Consider the following 16,865-nt stretch of genomic DNA (forward strand, 5'->3'; position numbering starts at 1 on the left):
TGAGAACAAGTGTGGCAGTAATCAGGCCTGGGTGTGGCTAGAGAAATTAAACTCAGCTTTCCAAAGATGTGATACACCACAGTTAGTTTATGTTACAAAATACATAATATAAATACAATGAAATAAAAAAAACATTAGTTTAACTTTGGGATCTTTTCATTTGTATTTGAAGAACTATTCACCACCTTACATACCCCGCCTCCATTTATTCACCTCACTCCTGCTTCAGTGAATATTTCATCAGGTATGATGAAAACTCATGTGGACAGTGATCCTGACTGGGTAATGATGAAAACTTGTTTGCAGCAGCTGGCTGGTTATGTTCCTGTCACCACAGGAAGCTTCAGGCATCATTCACACCTCTGATTCTCCCTAATGTGACACACTGTCACATTTTCTGACACCCTTTTTAGACTGAGTTTATACAGATCATGTTTGAAACTGTTATATTTGACTTTATGGTGTTCTTTCATTTTTCAAGGTGATAACTGACCTTCAGCTCAGATGGGGTGACATGCACTCTGATCGAGGAAGTCAATTTGGATAACAGACACGTCAAAGTTTCTGTTTTCTTTACACTGTGGAAAGTTATCAAGGTACTATTTATTGAACCTACTTCTTATAAAGTCGTGAGCTAAACACCAGAAACATGCATGGTGCTGTACCTTTGTTTAACAGCATAGTGTTGCTTTGCTGTCATACCGACTAGCCTGCTCCAATAGATGCATTGAAATGAAAGAATGATGACCGCTTTGTTGTGTGTGTGTGTGTTTTTTTTTAATTACATGGCTTAAATCCATCTAGCCATAGTCAAGAACACATAGTGCCAGATTCAGTTGTAGTTCTCATTCAACTTGTCACATGCTGACGCATGAGCAGCACATTTTAGCTCACTAGGTATCCCATTGGCACGATTTTACAACATGCCCTAACCATTCAGAGGATGGATAAGAATGGCCAGACTGCTCCAAGTTCACTGGAAGACAACAGTAACTCAAATAATAACTAGTTACAAACAAAGTACACAGAAGAGCATCTCTGAGCACTCAATACAAGTCATATTTGCCTGGTGTGATGAATCTCAATTTCTGCTGTGACATTTCATTTTTCATATCATCTCACACCAGACAAGTCGAAATGAGGCTAAAGTCTATAAATAGCCATACCAAACAGGGGTCAACCTTATGTCTTTGGGCTGAAAGATGTGCAATTATACTACCCCAAAGCCAAATTCCTCCTTACATCAACAGTTTCTAGTCTTCATTTGTTTGTTTAATTTAAGGCCTATGAAAGATGCGCTGAACAGTGGCTACTATGGTTACAAGTCAGATTTCTGAGATAATAATCGAGCACTAAAACAGTCGGTAATGTGAGTTTCATAATGACTAGTACCCTGCTAGTTTTGTTTTGATGTTTGCATTGTCTGTATTTCAGACCTGCAAAGGCAGCAGGGCACCAAAGTGACCAAACCAAGCTTCGCCCACTCTTTGATTCAGATAAGAGCATTCACAGTGAGATATTTGCACGTACTCATTTCGATGGTCAAGTATAGAAACTTTTATCAAGTCTCAGGTGAAGTTTAAAGTGGAACTCTACACAGAATCAAGTTTGAAGCTTATATTATATGATCAAGTTTATAAAAGGATTTTAATACAACACATTTCTGGAATATAGCATGAGTGATTGGTCCTGCGGCATTAAAAGAGAAACAACAGCAACACAGGAATAAACTCATAAAAATAAAAAAAAAGTCTTCTGCCTCTAGAGCAACAAGGAGCTCTGCAACCTGTCATTCATCATTTACCCAAAACAACATCTCCTTCACTGTCTGTCCAAACATGGCAATAAATTGCTTCTGTCTCATCAGCCATCTTTCAAGCCTAAAACAATTTTTAAAAGACTGTCAACTTGTCAAGACATGTCACCGTCATATTTCTTGGGGTCCATGAGTGTCAGCTCTGGAGAAAAGCATCTTATTTAGAACTGTCACCATGTTCTGTCACTATAACGTTACTGGTTCTGTCAGTGTGTGTGGTGTAAGGATCAACTTGTACAAAGTACTTTAAGTGCAGAAGTAAACTAGCTCTTAACATTAGCAGAAAGTGATCAGAAAGAGGGCTTTTTTCTAACAACAGTTTTACAAGGCAGCTATTTAGTGGATTAAAATAATATAATTTTGCAAATTAGATTGGGGAATTAGGTGGTCCGGAAATTAAACGGATAGTCCGCAGCCGTGTTAGCAGCTCTCTGAGGCTGTAGTTGAACATAGTGATGATTTAAACTAAACACCAGCCTTAATGAATGCTAATGCTAATGATGCTAATGATTAACAGCTGTTTACAATGAACCTCCTCACTTAAGGGTTTAACTATACTAATTATGTGCTAATAAATAACAGTATTTAAAGTATAAAGTAGTATTTAAATATTACAATATGTTAATTGTGATATGTCGTATTAAGCAAATATTGCTATTCTTAGTGCCATATCTATGAAAGACCTTAAAGAAGATCTATTACGCTTTGCATAATTTTCTGTTCAAACTAATCCTTTGCTATACAGCCTCAGAAGTTTTATGTATGAAACAAACTGTTTTAGCCATTTTTCCCTAACTTTAAGCCAGCTTTTTTTCTTATTGGCTGCCAGAACAGGAAGTAGGTTGGGCATCTATGCTTACAACCAGAGAGTGTTCCCGTCACTGTTAAGGATCCTTAGACCCAGCCTATTCATTATGTCCTCTGTGGTGGACAAAAAACTGAAAGATACTTTTTTTTCTGCATTCGCATTATTTAAAAGTTTGCTCACGTTTAACGATAGATCATTGGTTACCCACTGGTTTGAGAAGTCAAACTGTGAATCTGTTTTTAAGCTGTGCATTTTTGCATTCTTGTTGTTTTGAAGACCAGAGCAAGGACTGTATCTGACTGTGAAAAACCCTCACACCACAAACTCAAAGAAGGGCTGTTTGTCAATCACGAGGTAGGCCAATGCTAAAGCACACCATGTATAACCCCAGGTTTTCAGTCTAAATGATCATTATATTATGTTCAATAAGACCCGAAATCGATTGATCGATTAACACCATAAACTTAACACCATATACAACCAGACTTATTTGTTCAACCAGATGACTCATCTGGTGGTTATCAGAAGGAATGCAGGTTTTAAAGCACACTGGCTACATTTTTCATGTCTGCCTGAATGAACTTCTATTAGAAACCACTACTGCAACTTGGCACATGGTAGAGTAAAAAGAAAAAGAAAAAAAAACGTATATGATAACATAACCATCCCTACCCAATTAGCTCCTGAACCTTTGTCTGCTGACAGCTGATAATCTCTCATAGTGCCCTTTGTTATCTGGCAGCATATGTTTTATAGCTATCAGATGAGTGCATCACCCAAACACCCTGCCCAGCGCATCCTAGAAAGTCCCCAAGCCACCTGAGCCTCCAGCAGGTGCTTCAGGGTCACTTGATCCAGCACTCACATAACTATCAAAAAGGAAGCTTAGTTTTAAAAGTAAAGAGGACATCTCCCCAAACTTGGGCTCAATCTTTGGAAACTAGCAAGCACAAGTAAGCCCCCACTCTGAGAGCTAAATGCTTTATTTGGAAAGCCTTCATTTATAAATACCACAGCAATTATGTTAGACGCTAACTAGTTAACGACCATCTTTTCACGGGTAATTTATTCCGGGTCATCTATTCCCGGCTGAATCTGACCCAAGTTTGTTTTCCTTGCATAAGTTAAAATAACATGACTGTAGAGTGACTCAGCTCAGCAGCCACTGTGGGAGAAAAGCAGCAGAAAACCTGGGCTTGACCTGATCCGCTGTTTGTTCTTTGATAACTAAAAGCTCTGGACAAATGAAACTGTAACTATGGTAACCAAAGTGGCTGCTAACTTGAGATGAAGATGGATTAAATGTTGTGTAAAACTACACAATCAAAAAGAAACTTCTACAAGCTACACACAGGGTGCACATTTGTTCGTAAGAATAATAAAAGGTAAGAACTCACCACTCTCTTTTCCCTGAAGTCGATGCCGACTGTGGTGATGAACTTGGGGTTGAACTTGTTGTCTGTATATCTGTACAGGAACGTGGTCTTCCCCACACCGGAGTCCCCCAGGGCAAGGAGCTTTATAAGGAAGTCATAATCCCCATCAGTCATAGTGATGACCGCAATAAACCTGCAGAAAACAGACAGAGTCACACGATCACGCACAGACCCACACACCAAATCCCAAGGTTTCAGCTTCCATGGGTATTCAGTTTGTCTGTGATAAAAACCAAGCCAGAAAAAAGGAAATAAGCGAGAAACAAGGAAGCCAACAAATAAGCTGAGGAACAGAACAAGGAGATGGCAGTACAACCACACACACATGCAAACACCAACTGTCATGTTGAATTATGGTGGTGGGGATCATGGGACTGTCCAGACCAGGCTTTCTGGGAAAATAGTAACTTTGTGTGAGAACATAGCTAAGTGGGAAAATATTTAAGAAAAGAAGAAATGGTGTAAGAGTGCAAAAAAGAAAAAAGAAAGAAAAAAAAAAGGCAAGCACACACTTTATATATTTTACAGACTATTTTCATTTAATGCAGTTTTAGCTAAAAACAGTCAATGAGTTTGCTGTCAATTAAACGGGAGTTAAGCATGTCAAAACCAGTGGCACCACAATACAAACCCTTGTAAGGAACCCTTTGGCGTCGCATTTACATAATTTAAATAAGGATTTTGAAGATGCTGCTGACAGGCAGGAGGCAGATGACAAAGAAAAAATCATGGACATATAGTAAAGGACGACATGCAGAGAGTTGGTGTGACAGAGGATGCTGCTGCGATAGTGACATGGATGCAGATGGTCGAGTGTGGCAAACCCTAAAGGAACCAGGCAAAAGAAGACAATAAGATCCATCGTTCAACATACAGGCTTAATTTTAAGGAGGGACATAATTAACCTTTTCTAAACCAAACCAGTCACAAAGACCAAGTAAAACAAAGTTTTGTTTACTTACCCAAAATGGTAAGTGAACAAAACTCTATATTGGACAAGCTTTGACCAGTGTTGGCGTCATAAATAAATAAAAACACTACAAATTAATTGTTATTTTTTAATTATTTGTTTTTTTTAAAGAATTTAATGCACTATGCAATACTTATTTATCCCCTGGTGAAAGTAATTAGTCATACCATTCGTTATTTGGCTTTTTTATTACTTCATAAATTACCTCACATGCATCGTCACATGATTATCAGTAGACAATATAAACCTGAGTGCTTGAAAAGAAGGTGACGAGACTTCCTTTTGGTTCATAAAGGTTCTAAAAACCTGCAGTGGACACTACAGTGTTCAACTCTGTTGCAATTCAGCTCTTTTTATAACTTCACATTTCTTCGAGGCTGCCTGACCAACAACAGCACAGAGAGCCCACAGACTGACTGTACCTCATATTTGTCTCGTATTTTTGCAGTGCCTCCATTAACAACAACAGTAAAAGTAGAAAAATGCAGAAACTGGAATGGTTAGAAACAATTGCTGCGACGGTGCAGGCTCTGGCTGCTTGTTTGGGTTTGACAGACCAATTGCTTATTGAACCTTCACTGTCTATGCAGATGTTTGCAAATAGCCAATGTCATACTGGCAGCAGTGATTAGTTTCTGTCCTTTAGTTTGCACCCATCACACTTTTGTCTTTTAGTAACATAAAAATTTAAGTAATGTCAAAATCTACACTAATTAAATGCCTGGCCAATTCACCACTACATGGCTTCCTGGAGGATAATACTGTACTTTAGCCACAGCAGTCAAGCTTTTAGATTGGCTGTTGGCACAGTGACTGCTATTGTTACCTCACTTGACTCAAGGCTTCTGAAGCTTTAGCCATAACATGTTAAATGAGTTGCTTTCTGTGGTTTTGTTTTTTTAAACCAATTGTTGTTGGTTTCAAATTATGTTCCCAGGACATTGATAAGGGCATCCCTCAAGGATGATATCCGACCAACTACTTTGTACAGTGAACATAAATATTTATTTTCCAAGTGGACTGTAATGTTTTGTTTTTTTTGTTTTTATCTGCTCAAAAGCCACTTTGAAGCCCCACCATAAACCAGGAACTTCAATATTTCCAAAGTTCCAGTTTGGTCTGGTCATCCAGCATCATAAACACTTGTGAATTTAGCTTGCATAGCAATATGTCCTACAAAAAACAATTAAAAAAAAAAAACAATTTCACAATCCTATACCAAAAGCCTTCATCTATTTCATATTATTACGACTACCTGTGAACTACTGAACACTCAATAAATGTGTTTTTCATGTGAAATTCCTAATTGTGTAAATCATTCAGGTACATAGTGTATTGTAGTCTAGTGTCTGTCTGCCTCATGGCTAAATGTGGCATATTTAGAGAGAAGATCATAAGACTAAGACTTTAGTCAGCTGAGAAGAAGCATGGGAAAAATTCTGCTTTATTATAGTGAGGGCAGTGATTTGCCAGGAGGTCAAATCTCCTCACAATAACCTCACTGTACCTCAGAGAGACAGTACAATGAGAATCAAGAGTAACATATTTATAACAGACTAAAGCTGGTACACTGCCACTTAACCTGGATAGTGGATTTAACGAGCATCCACTTCCTTCTTTAACCTAATCACAGTTAGTGCTTTCCAAAAAGTTGACTCTGTTCATCTGGATTTAGCGTTTTCAGTGAGTATGCATCGAGACAGTTAGCCATTTCCAGCCAGTTACAATAAAAAGGTGCGGGTGTAAATCTTTGTAAAGCTGTACAATATTTCTTTACATTTAACATTCATTCAAATGCATTTTATATTCCTTCTCATACAGTGGTGATGAGAGAAGTTCATTGATATGTCAATAGCTGAAAACTCAGTCTACACAGTAAATATTATCTTCTAAACTTCTCTCTGGCCACTTCCTCCAGCTTTTCCAGAGGACACAGACATGTCATCCGAGAGATAATCTCCCTAGTTTTTCTTAGGTCTGCCCCAGGACCACCTCCTGGTAGGACAAGACCAAAGGCAGTGCCCAGGAAGGGGTCCTGGGCAGATCCCTGAACCACCCTAAACCTTCAAATCAATATAGAGAAATAGCAGCTCTCCTCCAACTCCCTCCTCACCTCATCTCCAAGACTCCACACATCCCTCAGAAGCAGCTCATTTTCACTGGCTGTGTCCACAATTTCTAACTGTCAGCCTGTATCCAGAACTTATGACCGAGGATGAGGGTAGGAACTTGACTCAGCTTTCTTTACTACAACAGATCTGTATCTCACATCACTGGAGAAATCACACCAATCCATCTGTAAATCTCCCACTCCATTTGCTTTTTTATTATTGATGTAAATACGATTTACTTATTATTTTTTGTATTTTCAGTTAGGTGAAACTAATTCGATGAAATTGCTCTGCTCACCAAAGAACAGAAATATATATACCAACAACAAGAGATACTGGTTTCCTGCTGTTCACATTCTGGCACCGGAGAACATTCCATCTTCATAACAAGCAAAACCATAAAAGACAGAGACATTAGAAATGCATGAACAAAAAAAAAAAAAAAAAAATCATCGCACAGAATAGAAATGGCTATAAAGAGAGGAGAAATGAGAGCTTCTGCAAAGAGAAGAGATGACATGTGTTTGTATGAGGACACGTCGTCAGTGTTACTATCAAAAGGTCCATCAGGAAGTAGTGCTTTGCTCCTCCCCCTCTGTTATCGTTCATATCTTACTGATAACAGACTGCTTTCATTCTGACTCTGATGCACAAACACACGCAGCTGCATAAACTAAGAGCTCTTTAGTTTGTGGTTACGGGTAGTCTTAAGACCACATTAACATATACTCTATGCTGAATATTTTAAGCTCCTAACATGAAGCACTGCTCCATACCGTTCCTAATGTAACAGCATACTTTTTGCATTTATAATTATCAGAAGACATCCTCCATGTTGTTTAAACGGTGAGAAATGAAACTTTATCAATCTGAAGCTAAAGAGTCTTGCTTCATAAGTTGATCTTTACGACATGTGATCTGCCTTCAGATCACTGAGGAGGAACACATCAGAACACTGACTTCCTGTTCTGGAATAAACAGCCAGCATTTCTGACAATCTGATAAATGTATGAAGAAAAGTCACACTGACTTATTTTCTCTTCTAACTTTCTTTCCTGAATAACGCCAGCCAGGCAAACAAGTCAAAATCTGCAGAGCTAAATGTTTCCTTATCATCAGGGAAAAAACTACCAGGAACCTGTGCCATGTGACTTATATGTTGATTTGGATGTATAAAAACAGCAAACCAAATGTTTTGAATATTGATTATTTACTACAGTTTCTCGTTAACTGTAGGAACATCGTGCATTTACTGAGCTTTAAAACATGCCTTTGAACAGGGGATTTTCTTAACCTTTAAAAAGACATTCAAGAAATTAGTTGTAGGTGGTTTCAGATACAGGGTCATATAGTAGGTGGTGCAACCACTGCGTTCTGCACTGCCTCCATCACGGCAACGGTAACTTTTACCAAGTACACTATGTCCTAAACATAACCTGTGGATACCCTTGCATATAAGATTGCATATCACATCAGATTCACTTTGAAAGGCAACACCAATCACAAAGACAATACTGAAGAGCATTCCCATAGAGATGGGCTCAGTAATCAAATATTACATAGTAGTAATGATTAAATGCATTATTTAGCCTCTTGGCTCCCCATCACTGTAATTAAGTATGTAATGGATTCACAATGTGGCCTAACAAAGTATCATATCCATCTATTGTCACAATGCTGCTTATACATTCAGGGGAATCTACACTTACAGTACAGTGAGACATAAATCCCTCTGGCAGACCCGGGGTGTAATTTTCACCATTCACTGCTGTGCTGCTCTTGACACTCGCTGAATTATTACACTGTACATTTAATGTGAAGGACAGAAAAAGAAGGTGGTGAAGTCTAGACTGTGCATAATACAACAGCATGTATTAAAACAACATTTGGAGGTGAGATTTCAAACCTGCCGACCTTAATAAGGTAGCATCACTGCATAAAAACATGTAAATCTCCCATAAATGACATAATGTAAGACAAAGGCTCTGCTTTGCTCTTTGGCCTACTTGCATAAAATCCTGCATGTTCTTTTGATCAGGTCCTGAGCCTATAGCAGTATGTACATATTCAGTTTGGTGGAGTTAGCCAGAGTTTCCTGTGGAACAGCTCCAACATTACCATTTATAATCACTTATTAAGTGATTATAAATGGTAATGTTGGAGTGATTAAATGTATACCTCTTTATCCTTACAATGCATTGCAATGCCTTATAAGCATTCCCTGAGTCTTGCAAATTAAGATTACTTTACTCATCATGAGCTATAGAGGTTTCAGGTCACAGCTAAATTTTGACCTTACTACAGTGACCGCAAATCTTTCTGACAATTCATTTCAGTACAAGTCCAGAAAACAAGTATATTCTTAATTGCAGGCAGTGAGTCCTTTGGAGGTCCTGGATGAGATTACCAAATAGCTTATTGAAACCACATTTCACATCATTCAAGTGTTTCTAACACATAGGTGGATAGGCAGTCCAGATACACTGAGCATTTTATTTATTTATTTATTTTTTAATCTGTCCTAGACAACATAATCTATTTACCACTGGAAAGTTTTCTCACTCTTATTTTGAAAGTTGCCGCTAACCAACATGCTCCAGTCTTTCCTGTCTCGGGTTTCCCTTCATACAGGCTAGTCAAGCTCTTGTTGTATGCAGTCTACGTCACTCAACCTGGATTGGACAGACAAATCAACCCTGATCGACGTCACACAAACTAATGTTTTGGAGTTTACATGGCGGTGATTTAGGTCTTGTAGGCCTGTTTGATGATGGCAAAAATCATAGTCAGAGAGAGATAATAATTTAATATGATTACAGGAAGAATTTAGAAAAAGAAATTCACTGAACTCTTAAAAAGAAAAAAAAAAAAGATGAAACTCGTGTTTTAAATTATGGGGCATTTCCTTGAACTTTAATTACAATTCATGAATAAAATAATTAAATATCAACTGAAGGAACCCTTCCATAGCCTGGTGGGACTAAATTTAGTCCCACTAAATTAAGTTTTAGAGAGGGGCACAAACAGAATAAAGGGATCTATAATAATAATAATAATAATAATAATAATGATAATGGTAATTGAATTTGGGAGGTAAGGGAACCCTTAATAATCATTTGTTTTGTGATTTCCAGAAAACTTTTGTTTATAGGCTATGATCAGTTACTGGCTCCATTTTGTAGTGATTAACACATGTGCTGGTTCAATTCTAGCCGGGGACACAAATTCCCTTTGGGGGTGTGTCAGAAAGTGTAAAACTGCCAAATCAAACATGCGGTGCTTCCCACTGTGGTCACCCCTTGTGACAAGGGAGCAGCCGAAAGCAGAATTATCAAGGCCTGTGATCAGTTAAACTGTGCAACTCCAACATTCACTGCTTTCTGTGGATTTAGCCAAACTCAATAAGATAAGAAGAAGCTTTTAGCTTCTTTCCAGCCTTCATGCATGTTTAAAGCTAGGCTAAATGTTAGGATTCCTTCAGTGACTCTAATCAGCATCAACACCTCACAATTAAATTGACCTGTTGGCTTGATGCAACCGAACATTGACCACGAACTGGCCTTTGTTACTGCAAAATTATTTGCTACTTTTTACCCATGTAGCCAATTTACTACTGTGCCTGCCATCTGTCTCGTCTTGTTCATAATTCCTGTTTAATAATTAAAACCATTACCATGATTATAAATTACCCGAACATGTTGATAAGATGTGAAAGAGGTAAAGAGGAGGAGATCAAATGCTATTTTTCAAGAAAAAGTATGCTTGTTAATCCAGGTTTAACAGATTCATATAGAAATGTAGACAGAAACATCAGCCTGTAGTTTATGTCGAACACTAAAACTCATTATCCTCAGATGGGGGGGAAGAAAAAAAAAGCGTTTCATCTTTGGGGTTCATTAGATCTTTATACATAATGCAACCTTGAGCCTAATTAATTTCAAATTAAATCAATAAATAATTAATTTCAGTTTAATACATTTTCAACCAAACCCAAGTTGGATTTCCAAATTAGATTTACTCTCACAGGACCAGATGGCTCTGAGCAAAACATCCGATTTTTGTGTCAAGTTTAGAGCTACCTAGCAGCATGTGAGTGTTCACAGTTTACATGACGAGATGAAAAGCAGTGAAACAAAAACAAAGCAAAAAAAAAAATCATCAGTTAAAGGTTCTAGCATAATGTATCACAATACATTTTTTAGATCCAACAACACCGGTTTTTACAGAGACACATCCCAACAAAAGGATGTGTAAAAATTTCCATTGTACTACAAAAAGGCAGCAGGACACTGATGACTGCCTATCCTGGGTTAATTATTTATCCACATTCACTGGGTTCATCTGTATCTCCTCGCTGCAGTTTAACCTTTACAACTAAACTTTAAGCATTAAAAATAGCAAGCCTCTGGAGAAGTATTTGTAGCTTATTAGCTATGTTAGGTTCATGTAACCTCACCCTCTGATTAAATGCTTCATAGAACAGACAGAGGCAGAAGTATAAATATCTCTTCCTCTTAGGAGCTCGGAAGGAAACGCGTCTGGACTTTCCTTGAAGACGTTTCACCTCTCATCCAAGAAGCTTCTTCAGTTCTAAGAGCAACTGGTGGAGAGCCCCAGATTATAAGACCCTAGGAGTGTCCCTAAGAGGGTCCTGGACCCCTTATTGATCGTCAACCTAATCACACGAGCCAAGGTGTGAAAACGGGTGTAGGTCACAATCAGCAAAGGTTTCGGGTGAACTCATTGTGAACCCTACCCCCACCCTATTATGTGATTTACTGAGGTCAAAAGGCCCAGGATGTGAGTGGGCGTTAAGGCATCTGGGAAGGGATCTGAAAACTGGATTATAGATGGCTGACAGTTGGTGTCATAGGCCACCACCTCTGTTTAAAGATGGTCGTTCACAGTGGACATAGATGGCTTCTTTCACTACTCTTTTGAACCATCTGTCCTCTCTGTCCAAAATGTGAACATTGGGGTCCTCGAAAGAGTGACCTTTGTCCTTTAGATGCAGATAGACATCCGAGTCTTGTCCTGTCGAGGTGGCTCTCTAATAAACCTGCTATTGAAGAAGTTTGAGAGGCTTCTTCATCATATGCCCAAAGTTGCCCAAATGATAGCATTAACATGATCAGAAGGGACAAAAAAGCCCTACAGAAAACACCCACCGCTGCCTAGGATAGGCATTTTGAATTTTAATGTCAGACATTTAAATTTCACAATTTAAATTCCCAAATGGTAACATCATATTTACCAGTTGCACAGGAGGTCAATCTAAATCTAAATATGGAATCAATCGAAATTTGTTATAGTAACTGAGCAAAAAAAAAAACTTCTGGGGAAATCTAAATTTTTAGTACTAATTTGTAGATTGGAACGTTGTGAACTGGACTTGCCTAGGCGCCAGTTGAGGACATTGGCCATATGGTCTGAATGCCTCCTGGGCACTCTCCCCCTTTAGGGGTTTTCTTAGCATGCCTAACTGGAAGGAGACTCCAGGGGAGATTCAAAACCTGCTGGAGAGATTATGTAGCTCATCTGGACGGGCAACCCCTTGGATTCCCCCTGGAGGACCTGGATAGTGTTACTAAAGAGAGTGATGTCTGGAAGACCCCACTTGCCCTATTGCTACTGTTACCCGACCTCAGCTAAGCAGTAGATAATGTATGTATGTATGGATATATGGATAAATGAGAATTGAAATATGACATCTTTATTCATTATGAGGTTGCCAGTTTTTAAATCTTTAATCTGTAATACCAAAGAAATACAGTGCTTGTTTCTTTAGAAACAATCGGGCAAATTTAGTCTTGTTTACTTTAATTGCATCTGTGCCCATTAGTAGCATTGTTATGTGCAATTTGTTCATTACATTAATCACTGAGAACAGCCATGAGCAACTACTGTATTAAAAAAATAAAAATCTATATATTTTATGTATTTTAATGTCCAGTTTGCATTAGAAACCATACTGACTGCATGGTGACCGCAGGAGAAAACTCATTTAGCTCGTTTAATATAACTATTAAGTACACCCATAAAATGTTTCCTGTGAATCCTTTATGCAATTTAAAGCAACCTGAATCAAATAAAACCAAAGCAACAACCAAAAAAAAAGAAGAAACAAACAAAAGGAGACACCACAGAAGCAAAATGAAAGTAAAACAGAAAGTGTTGCTTTAAAAACCATGTACAACAGCTGAGAATTGGCTTATTTACGCCAGCTGTCCGTACTTGACAGAGAAACAATGATGAAGACACTCACTGTGAAAACAAAGCATTAACATTGGTGGAAAGAAAGTCATGCATTTTACTTTTGTCCTCTCAAGCTAATGTACCAATGTTTGTTTCTCAGTAAGCCTTTATTATTAGAAGCAGCAGACATTTGTCAGAGACCTTTGCATTTGACTGTTGTGGCCTCTAAATCACTTTAACCAGATCTGACTAATTTGTTTCCCATCTCTGCTGTGGACTCTGTTGAAAACCTGTGCTGTCATTAGCAATCTATTCTGTGGAGCCGAGCGATCAATAACCGCTAACATGGGTGAAGATTGACCCTTGATTATTCAATTTGCTCAGGCATCCTCCTGGTTTATGTCTTGCATTGTTCCAAACCTTTCAGCAAATCAGACCCACTTAGCAAAACAGTGAGGCACATCTGGCACGGTGGAGCAGAAAGATCAAAAGCATGAATGTAGCCAAGAGGTCTAAAGAGTGCTGCTTTCATCACAAAAAAAGAACACTCTAAATTATGTCTACAGGAGTGAACTGCACAAACAACATTGGGAGAAGTGCATATAACGATAATACTGATTTTAACAGTACCACTAGTTTAACCAATAATGCTCAGAGATATCCCATATGGAAAAGATATATATAAATCTTATAAAGTTTGTATCTGTCTTGTGTGAAACTTGTATGAAAAGCATACAAGAGTGAAAACGGATATAAGATTCCTTGAAAAATTATATAATGAAACTTGTATGTTTTGGATACTTACTAAAACAATATATGAAAGTAATGAGAAAGTGGCCACTTTCATGAGTAAATCATATAAGTTTTTACTATTTCTTTTCCATATGGGATGGTAGTCGTCAGTTCTTATCTTTTAAGAGGGAAAAAAAAAACTAACAAAGAGTAAAGTAGACACTACATATACTTCATACATATGTAAACACCAATATTCTAGTGCATTTCCACTACACTCCTTATCTACATTACACCTTCCTTAATCTTTAATCCTAATGCTAACCTTATGGAATTAGAATATCTCATTTTATTTTGTTCTTCAACATCCCTACCAACAAGAAGAAACTTTCTGAATATTTTTTATGCCTGTTGATCAGACAGTCCTAACTTTCTCCATAACACTTTAATCCCTAATGATAACTTAGGCTTCATGGTGCGTTCATGAATAAACTGAAAGTTGGAATTTCAGAGTTACCATCCCCAATTTAAATCTACAACACCCCTTCAGCTCGAAAACTTAGAGCAGCCCCAGCAACCTTGAGTTATTAATCCAAGATGGTGGTACTGAATGTAAACAGTAGTAAAACTAAACTTAGTTTGATGTGCCACTTTTGTGCATTTTCTGACTCACTAAATAAGCCGTATGCAGAGCACTGATCAGGTTCTATACACGAATGTGGTTTTTTTAAAGTTTCACCACAGCTCTTGGAGGAAGAAAGAGAGCAAAGGAGAATGCAAACTTTGGGCAATTGCAATAATCTGTTAGTAACCAGCTCAGCCACAAGGGGCTTTTTGTTGGAGCACCCTCTTTGTGATCAATTTCCAACTTCCATTAACTAACTTAGTGGCGGGCTAACGGGTTACAGCAAAAATAACTTTCACCAGACTACAATGCAATCATTTAGGTGTCAGCAATACAAGGACATGGTTAATCCCCATCAACATTATAATGCACTTTAAATAATAATATTCATGTATTGTGTATTTCACACTACCCATCTGTTTTTGTATTTAGCTACACAGACATAGCATCCCGTGGTTTCTACCCTATGCCTGTCACATGTCCTCTTGTGTCTCTGCTTGCATACCGAGTTGCTGTACTTAACTTAATAATATGTCACTAATGTCCTCTATGTCCCACTGAGGCCTCTGTTGGCAACATATTGACAGCAGTGGCAGTAGGTGGGTTTCGAAATCAGAGAAGTGCTTTACAAATTTATTTCAGTTTAAGGAAGGAAAATAAACCCCTCAGGGAACAAAAAATAAACTCAACAGTTATTGAGATAATTAAATCTGAACCACGGCAGCAGATCAGCGTATAACTGGAGGAATAAAGTTCCACTTTGAATTCTGAAATAGCAGATGAGATAAAAACCTTTAAAAAGCCAATAATATGGCCAATCTCCTATTTGAATATCCACACATAAGGACTAGTGATCAGACAGATTGTGTTTATAGTAACGCAGTAAAAACCTGTGACATTTTCATCAACATCAATATGTTTGGCTGTACTCAGCTTGTAATACACAACAGTACATCCAATTCATGAAAGCATTTCCACCTGCTCACAGTCTGGCACATCCTTGCAGCCACATATCTTTGCAGTAATGATGGATAAACTTCAAAACAGAAAATTCAAAGGAGGAGAAGACTGAGGAGAATTTGACAAGGAATTATTTGCAAGCGCAGTGAAAAACAACCCCACAGCAATGAGCGACTAACAAGTACCACTATAACAAGAGAGTCTGTCAAGAAACCAGCAATCATCAAATTCCATTTGCAGAGCTCTTCGTGCCCTGCTGTGATAGAAAGAAATTCTATTACATCCATCCACATGAAACCTGATCAAATACAAATCAGACCAGAATGCTGGAATTTAGACTAATGTGCAGAGACACAATTGAACATTGTGGTCTCATGACTCTAATAGTTGTGATGTGTTTAACTTGGTTATGTCCAACAGCTCTAGACTTGTAAACAGAATACCGCTGAGACTGCTGTGTATGGAGCTTTACACAAAGCATATTTGTTAAATATGGAGAATCTGCTGTTTTTCCAGCATATTTGAGTGTTGCAACCATTGTATGATGAATGCTTACTAACCAAATGGTAAATGGTACATGAGCTGTATTTCTGTATTCGCTTTACACGTCCAGTCATCCACCCATTCACAGACACATTCACACACTGGTGAGGCTACATTGTAGCCACCCTGGGGAGCACTGACAGAGGCGAGGCTGCCGGACACTGGCGCCACCGGACCCTCTGACCACCACCAGTAGGCAACGCCCAAGGACACAACGACCGAGACTGTCCAAGCCGGGGCTCGAACTGGCAACCTTCTGATTACAAGGCGAACTACCAACTCTTGAGCCACGATCGAGCTAAAAACACACATGTCGCTTTAATTTACTACTTACCACTATGTCATACATTGTCATTGGCAATAAACTTTTCTAGACATTACGCAGCCAGACTGCAACCCAAATGTTTACTCAGTCAAATTAAACATTAACCTGACAATAGTTACACAATAGCAGCTCTCATTCCATCAGTCACTACCTACAGCTTCTGGTCATAGTAAGCAGAGTAAAATCATCAGCTTCACTTTCAAACTCATCTCTCTCTTCACCACAACAGACCAGTTCCCTCGCGCATGAAGTAGCACCTGAGATACCAGAACTCCTGCTCTTGGCGACTCCTGACCAACCCAGCGGTGGCATGTCACCCATTCTGACCACCAACCATGTCCTCA

The 16,865-nt window shown here is 38.4% G+C and overlaps 1 protein-coding gene across 2 annotated transcripts in view; it reads right to left on the reverse strand.

The window, feature by feature from the left end:
• The window catches only part of rab27b (RAB27B, member RAS oncogene family), a 74,521-nt gene that overhangs the window by 12,210 nt on the left and 45,446 nt on the right, over positions 1-16,865 (reverse strand). For both annotated transcript variants that reach the window (XM_006782078.3, XM_087843491.1), the window contains exon 2: positions 4,022-4,193. In XM_006782078.3, coding sequence (XP_006782141.1) covers positions 4,022-4,174 — 153 coding nt within the window. In that variant the 5' untranslated portion in view covers positions 4,175-4,193. The remainder of the gene's footprint in view (positions 1-4,021; positions 4,194-16,865) is intronic.

This window comes from Neolamprologus brichardi, chromosome 7 (genome assembly GCF_056152115.1).
Source record: "Neolamprologus brichardi isolate AB-2024 chromosome 7, ASM5615211v1, whole genome shotgun sequence".
Taxonomy (NCBI): Eukaryota; Metazoa; Chordata; class Actinopteri; order Cichliformes; family Cichlidae; genus Neolamprologus; species Neolamprologus brichardi.